Genomic DNA, 14,824 nt, shown 5'->3' with positions numbered 1-14,824 from the left:
AGGCTTCAACAGTACATGAACTGTGAACTTAGTTCAAGCTGGATTTAGAAAAGGCAGAGGAACCAAAGATCAAATTGCCAACATCTGCTGGATCACAGAAAAAGCAAGAGAATTCCAGAAAAACATCTACTACTGCTTTATTGATTATGCCAAAGCCTTTGACTGTGTAGATCACAACAAACCATGGAAAATTCTTCGAGATGGGAATACCAGACCACCTTTCCTGCCTCCTGAGAAATCTGTATGCAGGTCAAGAAGCAACAGTTAGAACCGGACATGAACAACAGACTGGTTCCAAATAGGGAAAGGAGTACATCAAGGCTGTATATTATCACCCTGCTTATTTAACACATGCAGAGTACATCATGCAAAATGTCAGACTGGATGAAGCACAAGCTGGAATCAAGATTGCCAGGAGAAATGTCACTAACTTCAGATACACAGATGACACCACCCTTATGGCAGAAAGCAAAGGGGAACTAAAGAGCCACTTGATGAAAGTAAAAGAGGAGAGTGAAAAAGCTGGCTTAAAATACAATCAAAAAACGAAGATCATGGCATCCAGTCCCATCATTTCATGGCAAACAGGTGGGGAAACAGTGGAAACAGTGACAGACTATTTTCTTGGGCTCCAAAATCACTGCAGATGGTAACTGCAGCCATGAATTTAAACATGCTTGCTCCTTGGAAGGAAAGCTATGACCAACCAAGACAGCATATTAAAAAGCAGAGACATTATTTGCCAACAAAAGTCCATCTAATCAAAGCTATGGTTTTTCCAGTAGTCGTGTATGGATGTGAGAGTTGGACTACAAAGAAAGTTGAGCACCGAAGAATTGATGCTTTTGAACTGTGGTGTTGGAGAAGACTCTTGAGTGTCCCTTGGATGGCAAGGAGATCCAGCCAGTCCATCCTAAAGGAAATCAGTTCTGAATATTCACTGGAAGGACTGAAGCTGAAGCTCCTGTACTTTGGCCACCTGATGCGAAGAAGTGACTCCTTGGAAAAGACCCTGATGTTGGGAAAGATTGAAGGCAGGAGGAGAAGGGGACGACAGAGGATGAGATGGTTGGATGGCATCACTGAATCGATGGACATGAGTTTGAGCAAGCTCCGGGAGTTAGTGATGGACAGGGAAACCTGGCGTGCTGCAGTCCACGGGGTCGCAAAGAGTCAGACACAACTGAGCAATGGAACAACTTCTTCAGTAGGGAAGCGAGATGCCAGTACAAATCAACATTTTCCCTGCTGAAAGCAAAGTCTTGATATGTTTAATACAAAAAAACCCTATCTGTTCAGAGTCTACTTGAAAAGGGGTACTCACTCTGGTAGAAACAATCTGCTGCAAAATTAATCCTTAGGCTCTACAACTCAAAGGATTTCAGACCTCATTTCCTCTCTCAGCCATCAGTGAAAACTTCCATGAAGCAGGTTTGAGTTTTCACCGAATCTGCTGTTGGCTATTATACGTGGCCTTTTACCTGTAGTAATATGTTTATTCTGAAGTTCATTCAGTCTTCGCATTCGTTCTTCATTTCTCATTCTAAGCTGATCAATATTTATACTGGATACAGATTTTAAAGAGACACCATCTGGTGGCACATCAGGGTGACTGTTATCCTGTAATTAAGAAAACAGAACTTCAGAAATAATCATTAACATAAAATATGTTCAAAATAAGTGAATCAAAACATGTTCTTAACCTTGATAAATGTATAGTGATGAACAAAATTAAATCTGTAGCATTTATATTCTAACTTGTGTTTATCCTTGCAGGCTCAGATGAAGGTAAAGCATTTGGTGATAACATAAATGCTACCAGAGTGGATAAAGGTGGGGAATTACAAAACACAAAAGGAAAAACTGAAACATCAGGGGCTAAGAATCAGTCCAGCTATACTAATCAAGACAGAGTGGTCCTGGCCTAAGGGTAGACATAGATGAGTGGAACAGAAATAGAGAGTCCAGCTAAGCCCTTATACCTAGGGGCAGAAAAACCAATAAAATTCACTAGGATTTTTTTCAACAAATGGTAGCAGAATAACAATATCTACATGTAAATAACGAATTTGGACCCTTACGTTTGCAAAAATTAGCTCAAAGTAGATTCACTGACCTAAATTTAAGAGCTAAAACTCTTAGAAGAAAACACAGAAATAGCTTTCACGATCATGGGTTAAGCAATGGTTTCTTAGGTATGACAGCAAAAGCACGAGCAAAAATAAGATTGGTAAGCTGTACCTCTGTCAAGATCAAAAGCTTCTGTGCTTCAATGGACACCATCAAGAAAATATCTATTAAGTCATACATCTAATATAGGACTTGTATCCAGAATCTATGAAGAGCTTAGAACTCAACAATGAAAAGGTGACCCGATCAGAAAACAGGCCAAAGATTTGAACAGACCTATCTCCAGAGAAGATCTCCAAACAGCTAAGAAGCACAAGAAAGGATGCTCAGTATCATTTTGTCAGAAAAATACAAAATCAAATCCACAATTAAATAATACTTTACACTCACTAACAAATGTTGACCAGGGTGTAGAGAAACTGGAACCTTCACAGACTGTGGGTGGGAATGTAAAGTGGAGCAGCCACTTTGGGAAACAGTCTGGTAGTTCCTCAAGATGTTACAGGAAAAGAAAACAGAACATCTGCTAATGTTAAAAGCTGCTGTACTGATAACAGAGAAAAAGTGGGAACAACCCAAATGTCTATCAAACAACTGGAGAAAAAAAATCACAATGAAATGAAATATTATTATGAAATGAAATATCACTTGGCAATAATAAGGAATCAATTATATGTTATGACTCAGAGGGCCTTTGTGTCCCAGTAACCTGCTCACGGTCATCCAGCATTTGGTGGCAGAGCCTCTGTTCAGACCCATGTCCAGCCTAATCGAGAGCATGTTCTCTTTCTTTACTGGACCACACCAGTTTATCCATGAGTCAGCCCAGACCTTTCCTTCCTAAACTTGAAAAAACAAAAGGACACTTCATACATACGAAGTCCAGTCCTTTCAGTTTGTTCCTCCTGCGCTCTCTGGCGGAGGGCAGCGGAGACAGCAGCAGGAAGCCCCCATCCTCAATGGCAGGGTACGTCTCGCCATGCGCACCTAGAGAACACGGGGGGAAGCTGTGAATGTCCACCTTTCACATCTCCATTCAGAGCTAATCCAAGACTGTCTTTTAATAGTTTTATTAAGATATTATTTATATATGATAAAATTTGCCCACAATAAACATACAGTGATTTTTAAGGAACTGCACGATCACTATACTCTAGTTTTAGAACATTTTGATCACCTTAAAAATTAAAAAGCTCACTTGTGCTCACTGACAAAATCACTCTTCCCCACTTCTACCTGCCAAGCCCCTGTGAACACTGATCTGCCTTCAGTCTGGAGATGTACTGTTCCTAAGATTCCATATGGAATTCTACAATGTAATATTTTGTGGGGGCTTATTTATTTTTTGCAGAACAAAAAATAGTAAGCTGAAGACATCATGATACTTCGTCCCTAAATGCTTTAGCAGAGGCCATCTAAGAACAAGGGCCACAGACTGTACAGCCACAGTCTCAGTACCACATTCAGGAAATGTTACATTGATAAAATACTATCATTTAATATATAATTGATAGTCAAATTTATGAAATTTAATGTATAGTTTTTTAAGCAGCAATAACTGTATTCTATTGAATGAGATATGGGATTTTCTAAAACTCCAAAAATAAAGTTTTCTGATTTCTTTATTATACCCCACCAGTAACTCACTTGCTCTTTTTTTTAAAGGCTTTGTTTACAAGTTTTTAAGATAAGTAAAACTGAGTGGAGGGACAGAGAATTCCTATTAAACCCCCTGCCACCACATATTCAGAGCTTACCCATCTATCAGCAGCCCCCACAAAATGGCACATTTGTTAAAACCAATGAACTGACACTGACAGATCATTTTTGCTGACAGTCCATAATTAGGGTTCATTCCTGGGGTTGTACATCCTATGGCTTTTAACATATCCACCATTCTAGTATCATACAGGATAGCGCCTCCATTCATTCCTGCCCCTGCTGTAACCTTGTGGCAACCACTTCCTTTTTTAACTGCCTCCATAGTTTTACCTTTTCCAGAAAGTCATAGTTAGAACCATACAACATGAAGATTATTCAGACTGACTCCTTTCCCTTACAAACATTCAAGGCTCCTCCATTTCTCTTCCCGGCTCTGTAGCTCAGTGCTTTTTGGCACCGAATACTACTGCATTGTCCGAATCTATCACTGTATGTCCATCCATTCATCTACTCAGAGACAACTTGGTTGCTTCCAGATATTAGCAATTACGGATAAACTGCTAAAAACAACTGTGTGCAGATTTCTGTGTGAACATAAGTCTCAACTCCTTTGGGTAAATACCAAGGAGTGTGAATGCTGGGTAATATGGTAAGGGTATGTTTACTTTTGTAAGAAACCACCAAACTGTCTTCCAAAGTGATGGTACTGATTTCCATTCCCACCAGCGATGAGTTAGCGTTCCTATGGCTCCATATTCTGCCAGCATTTGGAAGTGTCCGTGTTCCAAATCTGGGTCATTCTATAGCTATGTGGTGGTGTCTTATGTTGATTTGAGTTTCCCTGATGACACATGACCTGTGTTTCCCTAATGACAATGATGTACATGGGGCACCTTTTCATACGCTTACTTGCCATCCTATCTGTGGTGAAGTGTCTGGATCTTTTGCCCATCTTTTAACAGGGCTGTTCTCCTAACTGTTTTAAGAGTTCCTAGTGTACTTGGGATAGGAGTCCTTTATTAGACATGTCTTCTGCAAATATTTTCTCCCTGTCTCTGGCTTGTCTTATTTTCTTACCATTTGCAGAGCACTGAAGTTTAATTTTAATGAGTTCCAAACAAAGAGTGGGCTTCCCTCATAGCTCAGCTGTAAAGAGTCTGCCTGCAGTGCAGGAGACCTAGGTTCGATTCCTGGGTCAGGAACATCCCCTGGAGAAGGAAATGGCAACCCACTCCAGTATTCTTGCCTGGAGAATCTCATGGACAGAGGAGCCTGGCAGGCTACAGTTCATGGGGTCCCAAGAGTGGGACATAATTGAGCAATTAAGCACAGCACAAACAGAGTAAAATACTGATTTTTTAGGTATGGAGAAAAACACTTGAATATAAATAATGCTAAATATTTAAATAAATAGGTTGGTAAAATAAACATACTCACCAATAAAAGCACTATCAGATTCTAATAATGAGTTTTTCAAGAAATCATCAGTGTCCTCTCTGGGCTAAAAGAAACATCATATATTGATGACTATTTTTATTAGTCCTGTGTAGAAAAACAACAAATCTGTACAAAGAGGCACAAGTCTCCACACTCCCCAAAACTAGCAAAAGTGAGAGAAGCTGGTAGAAACCACAGGAAAAGACCTTTGAAGAGTTACATTACGACTGATAAAAATATAATAGAGTGTGAAGCAATGAACCAAGTTAAACATCTAAAGTCTTTACATCACTGTCAAGATTTATTCATTCTCTCAATAAATCTGCCGAGTGCACTTAGTATTTCCTGCATGTGAGGAACTGGAGGTAGAAAGAGGAGCAGGAGTTTCTGCTATGGAGTGGGTCATGCTCCCATGGGGAGAGGCATGCCCTCGGATAACGACAGCCCCGTGGGATGGCGTGTCACAGACACAGCACAGACAGACAGGGACGTAAGAGTAGGGAAAGTAATGCTAGGGTCGGGCTTGTAATGAGCTCTCAAATTAGAGGTAGGAAATTTACATCTAGGGTTTACAACAGAGAATGTCCTCCTACACACTGGAAGAAATCTAAAGTCACCCCACACCCTTCCCTGCACTTCCCTACCAGATTTCTAGGATGTGCTAGAATACTGCAGTGAAGAGCTGTCCACTAGCCTCTAAGGAAGTGCACACACTGAGACATGTATTGGTTACCAGAAAGTTCTTATCTTTCACTGAGTTCTTCCATATAGTGAACTGAATTCTTTTACCTTTAACACCTAAAGATTCTACTTCTGCCTTCAAGAACGACAGTGATGGTGATAATAGCTTCTCAAATTACCAAATGGTCTGAACCAGCAGCTGTCCTTAACATTGTGCATACACTGTCCAGCCTCTCTTCTGTTTCACAGTCCTTCCCACACTGGAAAGAGTGACCACCTCAGCCCAACCTTCTCCACAACAATCTTCCCCACTCTCACCTTGAGTTTCCATATAATCCAGTCTCTAGAAAGGTGAGCCCCAAATCTATTAGCTTTTCTTTTCTAATGGCCATGTTAAACTGTTGGCTCATGCTCAGTTTCTATGCAGCAAAACATGGTGTTTTAACTAAAATCTCAGTAGTTAAATTTCAGTGCCTTTTCACTGAGAAATATGGTTGCCATATACAGAGAAAGCTACAGCATGTTCAGAAAAGATGTCCATATATCTCAGGTAACGTGGGACAGGGAAGGGCTCTGGAGTTCAGCCTGAGTCCAGACATGGACTTTACTGCTCACTGGCTGTGTGATCATGGCCTGAGTCTCCTCTCAAGTAAAATGGGGGTAGGCAGGCCTTGTTGTGAACTTCAGAGCAAATGCACACCAAGTACCTTGCAGGTAGTATGGGTACAGACTTGCTGCTGTGAGACTGTTACCACCACTATCAGTTCAAAACCAGCACCAATTGGTAACACTGAGCAAATAGCAGCATAGCTGAGCCTTATTTTTAAAATCTGAAAATGGAGATAACATTACCTGTATTATTAGTGTGGGGAAGATTAAATTTATTTCCAACCTCAATCTTTCCCCAAACTTTTCCTCTTAGCCATCTATTCACCACCTCCCAACTGTCTGTCTAGTGGGCATCTTAGACCTACCCACTAAATATTTTATAATTTCTCCTTGTTCCCTGGCTTCCCTTGTGGCTCAGCTAGTAAAGAGTCTGCCTGCAATGCAGGAGACCTGGGTTCAATCCCTGGCTTGGGAATATCCCCTGGAGAAAGAAAAAGCTACTCATTCCAGTATTCTGACCTGGAGAATTCCACGGACAGTACAGTCCATGGGGTCGCAAAGAGTCAGACACAACTGAGTGCGAGTAATCCATCAGAGGGCAAAGATTTTTGTTCACTCCTGTGCCCCCAGGCATGTACAATATTATCTGGTCCACAGTAAGTATTCCACAAATATTTGCTGAACAAGAATGGCTGGTCCCCTCCCTCTTCAGTCTTCGCTCAGATGTCCCTTTCTCAGGATAAGTTATGCCCTTTACAGGTCTCACCACTGCATGTATTACAGACTCTTATTCCCACCACTACTGACTGCGCTAAAACTGATCACATTCATTATGGGGCAGGCTGCACAAGGGTTTTAATGTTTTATCTCATTTAATCCTCACAACAGCCTTTGAGCCATTTTTTAATCCAGTTAATAATTTTATGGAGAAATTACTACATGCTAAGGCCTATCCTTATGTGCTTGCAGATATTAATTGACTTTAATCTTATAGCCACCCTCAGAGATAAGTACTATCATCCCATTTTACAGACTAGGAAACTGAGGCAAAGAAAGATTAAATAAAAGATTAAATTCCTTGCCTAAAGTCACACAGCTAACATACTAACTTGAACAGCCTAGCCCTAGAGTCCTATTCTTGGTCATTACACTATGCTTTCTCTACATATTAGACTTTAGCTACCCATAACATTGATGGGACAAGATTTAAATTCTTTCTTAACTCAGTATTTCTGAAGAATTCAAAATTGGAATACTCCCTTATCATGTTCCTAAAATCTTCTATCACTCAAAAACTAGCTTGAAAAATTATAACTGTTTTCTTACCATTCTGTGATCTCGTACTTTAGTGCTTGGGACAGCATCCAAGTCAACTGTAGTCAATGAGGGGTAAAAACGAGATAAAAGGTTAGAAAATACTTTACAAATAAATTTTAGAGCATCTTTCGTAATTAATTACTTACTGGAAATTACTTTTCAATGATCACATTTCAGAATATTTTAAAGATACTACTTGTTTATTAATAAATAAAACCCAGCATCCAATTCATTCCAGCTGCATACAATTCTTCCATTCACATTTAATAAATAAAAAAAGTAAAATCACTGTGAATTTAAAACTGATGCCTATAGAAACATAACCATCTCCTCTCATATTTCTGCAATCTCTGTAGAAAATTGTTGAGAAGAGTTAACAACTCCCTTATGTGGAATTGAAGGAAATGAATTCAACTCCAAGCACCTGGTTTCAGGGGTGAAGGTTTTTGGATCAGCTATCCCAAAGGCCTCTCTGATTTGACCAGGGTTCGATGTGTTCCTCTGAATAGCCCATTTTAGCCTTTTAGCTATTGCCTTTGGGAATAAATACACTACTACTGGTAGCCTGTATTCCTTTATAGCCATGTTTTTTATTGTTGTGAGTTAAATCATATTCTTCGGAATTCAGTCATCACAGTGTTTGGCAGAAACTGGGGTGGTTGCCATAGGGGGTGTATACCCTCAGTGCCAAAATGGACCTGTATCCACATAGACTGAGATTAGCCTATAAGCAGTCCCCGAGTTGCCAAGATCACACCAGATCAGATCATCAGCTAGGTCACCTAAGGGAAAGTTCCACCAAAATGGGTGTAACGACTGAAGACTATACTTGCTTCTCTCCTCTCTCCTGATGATATGCCTACTCTTTATCATGACTTTGGGTTACTCTGCTGTCAGAGGGTGATTAAGAAGACCACTGTTAAAAATTCTGTACAGACGGAGGGAGGACGTGCCCTATCCCCTGCAATGAAGTCTTGCCCTGTGATCTGGGCCTGACATGGTACACAACTTACTCCTGTGATCCTCTCATGTGGTCAAAACAGGCTCCTCAGTTTCTGCTGGTCAGACAAGCCTGCTAAGTAGGGTTTTTAATTTTCCTAAAAATAACTGGTAGGACCGTCTCCTTCTATTCTTGTTACTTAACTGTTGTATTTTTATGACTCATTTTCCATGGCTGCACTCAATGGCCTGAAGGCAGGCAAAACTGGTGTGATATTGCGAGGGTCATGCTGGACCATCACTGTTCTGAGGCCACTAGCGCCACCGCTGGGTGCCCACCCCACCTCCCGTCACACACTCCCAAGGGACCCTAAATTTCTCCTTTGCAACATTCATCACACTTACAGTTACTGAGCATCTAACTTCTCCAATAGAGTATACATTCCTTGAGAGCAGCAGCATATTTCATTCATCCCCATTTTCCCTGGATATGGGGCAGTACCCGCGCTCATAGCAGGCACTCAGTAAGTTATCTGCTGATTAGCTAATTACACAGAGATATACTTATAGCCCAGTATGGAGCTTATTTATAAAGATTTTACGCTCTGTCAAAACCCACAGACACACACGGTAGAAATGTCCCCCAGGACACTGGTGTGTATGCCAGGCATTCTTTCCCCTGATGCAGATGTCTCCTGGCCTCGTCAAGGTACTCAACCCTTCTGGCTACAGTGAATGGATGGACTCCTCTCATGCATGGACAGCCAATCATGGCCCTCTCTGGGACTTACTCTTTTCTGGGACTACAGACCAAAGGGGCATGTGAGCATGGGGCTGCCAGTGGAGGCAGCCTGCCTTGGACTGAAATCAATATTAGAGATGGAGAAAGAAAGCCGACAGAAAAACAACCCACTGAAACGATCTGAAATAGCAATGATTATTTTTTGTCGTTAGCACCTTCCTGCATTTTCAGTTTATTCAGTCTCTTCTGCTGCTCTCTTAGCAAGGCTTGCTGTTCTATCTCCAAGGTGTCATTATCTTTTGGATCATCTGGGTACACAGATTTTGGATCAGCTCGTGTTTCTGAATCTGGTACAAAAATAAGTTGTATAACCAAGTTAAATCTTGTTTCCAAATGAGATTTTATAAAACTTCACTATAGATAACATATGAATAACCTAAATTCAAAATCAAAGAACAATATAAATAATGAGACATCAGCGTCAAAGCACATCATCATACAACTAATGAACATGAAATTAATATTCTTTAAATAAATACGTTTTCACAAACTCAACATTATAAGGGAGCCCCAGAACAAGCAGCACCTTATTGCCACATACTCCATCCCAACTCCCCACTTCCCCAAGACGCTACCCAGAGCCTGCAACCATGTGCAGGAGCATCCAAGCCGTCAGTCAGTCAGATGGCTGTGACTCTGGCAGCCACCAGACACTGAATCACAGCTGGGCCCTCAAATATACTGGAAAAACGAAAACATAATGTTACTGACCAATTAATATTTGTAAATATCATGCCAAAAAACAAAAACAATGTAAAAATACAGGCTGGCTGGAGCTTTAAGAGGGACATCATTTCTGGAGGAAATGACAGTCTAAGAATTCACCTAGCACAAGTTCAAGAATATCACTGATCAGAATGAAAACGTTAAACCTTAATTTTTAAATCTTGAGAATAAAGATATAATTCACACATTTAAAAAGTCTTTTGACCTATAGTAGAATCAAGCAGAATCCTGTGCCTCACCCCCCACCCCCTTGTTTATAGAAAGGCTGAAATCTCCTGGGCCTCCATGAGTCACCAAAAAGCAGGTTCAAGCAGCTAATGATTAGAACAACAAAGTTCCAGATTTGTGTCTGCTGCAATTCCTGAGTTGTTCTACAGATACTCTTAACTCTTACCAGACGGAAAGTACATGATGACCGGACTGCAACCACGACATAAACTGCTCCATCTTGAGCAGTACTGAATTTATGGCTAGGACAATTCCAAGAGAATTTCAAGAGAATGGGATTAACACTTTTGCTCATACTAATCAGTATCTTTGTGGGCATCAGAATAGTTGTAGCTTGTTCTGCCCATATAAATAGGCAACTACGACTGCCAGCAGAGATGCTACAGAGCATGTCAACATCTCTAATATAGCATCCTGTGAAACCATGAAGTTACAGACAAGGGACCTTCACACGTGATCCCACAGAAATGGAAAGATGTTCTGACAAGTGGGGGTTGGTAAGCAGCTTTTGGCAGGAAAGAATTCTCTGCAGGCAGTCCCTTTGTCTTGTCACTAATCTTAAACTAGGCACCCCAAGCTCTACTTACCTCAAGCCCTAGCACACCTTTCAAATCTTTTGATCATGCAATACCCTGCCTAATTTGTTGACTCTTTCCATATATCAAAGTAGAAATGAAGAACAGGTGATTAACAGATGACCACATCTCTTCCCTAGCTTCCCCTTCAGTAATCTCGTAAACAAACCGTGTGAATCAGACAGCATCTAAAGAGAGATCAGGAGTCCACAAGCCTGCACGGATTGGGGGAGGGCGAAGACTCTGACCCCCATCTCACTGATTAACTGAGATTACTTCCCTTCTTCCAGTCCATCAGAATCTTCGGAGATGGTTTTGAGGGGGACAATGAGTCTACCGTCTCCCTAGACTGTCAGCATTCTGACTGAAAACAACTTTCCTTCCTACCAACCTTTATAACTATTGACTTTTTAAAGCAACAAGCAGCCAGCCAGACCTTATTCCATAACAACAGTGGAAAATGGGAACATGCTGAATATCTAAGAGAAAATGATTAAGAGCAAAGTTAACAGAAGAGGCTCTGGACACATGGACTTGGCTTCACCTTACTTCCCCACTTCCAGACTGTTTCCTTTCTGTAAAAACAAGAGACATTAACAACTAAGTCATATGACGATGAGGACTAGTTGTGGTAAGAGGGAAATGAATGCCTCAATTTTATGGTTTAAATCTTTTTGTTTTCAAGACCTCCTTACCTTCTTAAAAGTTAAAGACCCCCAAAGAGCTTTCATTCACCACTGTCCCACATATCACATTAGAAATTAAAACTAAGAAACTTTTAAAACATGAAAATACAAAAATACATTCTATTAGCTTCAGAGCAATGAAGTTATCACATGTCATATAACTTCTCAAAAACCTGTACACACAGGAAAGAATAAAAATTAAAAGGGCAAATAATGTCTTAGTTTATAATAAAAATAGTTTTGACCTCAAAAAGTCCCCTGACCAAATTCTAAGTCCTACTGGATTAATATAACGCCTGGCATATAATAAGCAATCAATAAATGATAGCATAAAAACATAACTATGGTATATGTACTTGATGACATGTATATCTGAATAACATAATTACATCTAGCTTTCATCTTTTTCATTTTAATTAAGCTCAGAAAGACTAGTAAATATACCAAATATCAACTGGTTTTATATTTAGGTGATTTGAGTAAAGAGATGTTTCCCTCTCTTTCTAAATTTTTAAAACTTCTAAAATAGATACTACTTTCAAAATGAGAAACAGAAGTAAACTCATCTGGTATAGGTTATATGACCACCATCCAACAGCCTGCCTCCTCTGCTCCAAAGGATGCTCTGAGAGTGCTCCCGAATAAAAATCACGTAACACATTCTGGTTCCCCTACACATTTTCAGTCTCCCAGGCCTTTGTTACCTTGGCAAGCCAACTTCCCTAATTAGCTTTCTCTCCTCCTCCTAAGTGGCTGCATCAGATCTTTTTACTCCCTTCCTTCAACAATCCTTTATTTCCTCCACTGCTCAGGGGCTCTGCTCTCTTCAACGGTCATTCCCTCCTTCCCCTATACTATAAGCCTCTTACTTCTCTAAACAGCTTTCACATCAGCATCCTAACAAGTCCTCCAGTTCCAGACCCTGTGATTCCCCCCTTCCCAGCCATGCTTCTTCCAAGGATTCTTACACTTATTGCCTCCAATACCGTGCTTCCTAATTATTCAATCCTCATTCCAAAGGTAACTGGCTTCTGACCCAATAATTCTGCCTAAAAAGAGCTATTTGAGGTCACCGCTGACCTATGATGTGACTGACACCTTCCAATATTAACTTTACACAACCCTTCTCCCTGGCAGACTCTGTTCCCTCAGTTTCAGGACTGACATTCTCCTGCTTTTCCTCCAATCACTGACTTTTTCTTCGTCTCCTTCCTAAGCTCATCTTGCTGTCCATCCTCCACTAAATGCCAGGTGCCACTCTTCATACTATGTCACTGATCTAATCCACTCCTGTGGCTTTAAGAGCTGTATGCCCTGCAAAAGAAAATAGCTACAGCAAAGCTCTATCCCCGCCAGACTGATAAACTGAAGAACTAGAGCAATACAGAAGTCTTATTCATTGTCACTTAATAGATACCATAAATGAAACTTTACTTGAGAAAAAGGATACAAATGTCTTTAAAGACCCTTGAATATGGGTAGAACACTCTGGCTCTACCTTTAAAATAACAGCATTCTTACCTCTATCTTTCAGCTCCTTAAAGTCATGAATATTCTGAGAAGAAGCAGAGTCTAAGCTCTTAGGTGACGGTCTTCTGACGGGAGCTTGTAACCGATGTCTGGCCATATCAAATACATCCATGGAACTTTCTCTTTTCCTATAGATAGTAACAAATTATGATAAACGCGTTTTTATAAGAAGAAAATCTGAGTTGACATTTAACTCCCTATAAAAGAAATTTGGCATCTTTCACTACAGTATATTATAAAAATTTATTCTAGTAGCTGTTATTTCAATTCTCTATATTAAAATAGGTTATTTATAAGGTCACTGTAATCTTTCAAAATGCTCAGAAGCAAAGTATCTTATTGGAAGAACAGAACGAGTTAGCTTTACCTTAAAATGTTAATGTAGTAGAAACAGTAGTCTTTGGTCAAAGAAATCAAGATTCAAAGACTAGCTCTGCTACTTACTATACATCTGACTGCATCATCTGTGCCTAACATATATGAGGAACTCAATAATATGGTGAATTAATTAACAAATAAGAGATTCTTTTCGTGAAACTATTTATAAAACTGAAATAAAGAACCAACACTAAGATGTCTCTAATCACAATACACAGTGAAAACTACACTGAAGTAAAATATATTTAACCAATTCTTACTAAATGATGGCAATTCTAAAATATATTATCTAACTTAAGTTAGCACACAGAATTTACAAGGTACTTTCCAATACATACATCTATTTATTCTTCACTAGAATCTCATGGGGTAGAAATTATTATGCAAGATTTGCAAGTGAGAAAACTGAAAAGCTGCCTGGTTTCTCTTTCTTATACTGATTTGCCAGAAAAGAGCACATATGGTCTTCAGTTTATGAATGAAAAGAAATAAAATGTCAATAATCATTACATTTAATTGAATATGCATATCTGGAATATGGAAAGTTGCAACAGTTAAGGCATTTATAACATCTTGAAAGTAAATATAGAAAACCAATACTGACCTATTACTTTGAAGTAGTTGACCTACTACAGAAGAATTCTTTGTTGAAAATTACCACCTTGGGTTAATATTCCATTACCTAGCCAGTCTATATCTTGACATTTCCTCACCTTGTTTACCTAGCCAGAACACGCCTAGAGAATGCTAACAAAAATCTAAGTGAAGCATAATTACGCAGGTTAACATGCTACATTAAAATCCTACCATATCCTGGACTACAGTCATAGATATCAGTATAACTGAAGCATATACAAATTGACAGACACAACAATAACAGATGTTTATGACTTAGTATATATACATATGTATATTATCTAGCTATGTCCACCAAGAGCATGGTTTATAGACACGGTTCTCCAAGAGGAACCAGGACTCCTTAGAGAAATGGCTGATTCCAGGGCAGGGGCAAGGAATACACAAGAGGATCCTGGAGCCTCCTGCAGCAACAGAGTACAAAACTGCTCAAAAAACAAAAGGATGGGACATGTCAAAGAGACACAAGAGCCAACAGGAAAGACCTC

The 14,824-nt window shown here is 39.8% G+C and overlaps 1 protein-coding gene across 42 annotated transcripts in view; it reads right to left on the bottom strand.

Annotated features, from left to right (window-relative positions):
• CSPP1 (centrosome and spindle pole associated protein 1) overlaps nt 1–14,824 on the bottom strand; it is a 113,797-nt gene that overhangs the window by 2,686 nt on the left and 96,287 nt on the right. For all 42 annotated transcript variants that reach the window (XM_060393731.1, XM_060393742.1, XM_060393751.1 and 39 more), the window contains 6 exons: nt 13,314–13,450; nt 9,733–9,864; nt 7,846–7,892; nt 5,230–5,293; nt 3,008–3,117; nt 1,482–1,620 (listed from right to left, as the gene is read on the bottom strand). In XM_060393731.1, coding sequence (XP_060249714.1) covers nt 1,482–1,620; nt 3,008–3,117; nt 5,230–5,293; nt 7,846–7,892; nt 9,733–9,864; nt 13,314–13,450 — 629 coding nt within the window. The remainder of the gene's footprint in view (nt 1–1,481; nt 1,621–3,007; nt 3,118–5,229; nt 5,294–7,845; nt 7,893–9,732; nt 9,865–13,313; nt 13,451–14,824) is intronic.

The sequence above is a fragment of the Ovis aries genome, chromosome 9 (assembly GCF_016772045.2).
Source record: "Ovis aries strain OAR_USU_Benz2616 breed Rambouillet chromosome 9, ARS-UI_Ramb_v3.0, whole genome shotgun sequence".
Lineage (NCBI taxonomy): Eukaryota > Metazoa > Chordata > Mammalia > Artiodactyla > Bovidae > Ovis > Ovis aries.
This window is presented reverse-complemented; position numbering and strand designations above follow the sequence as displayed.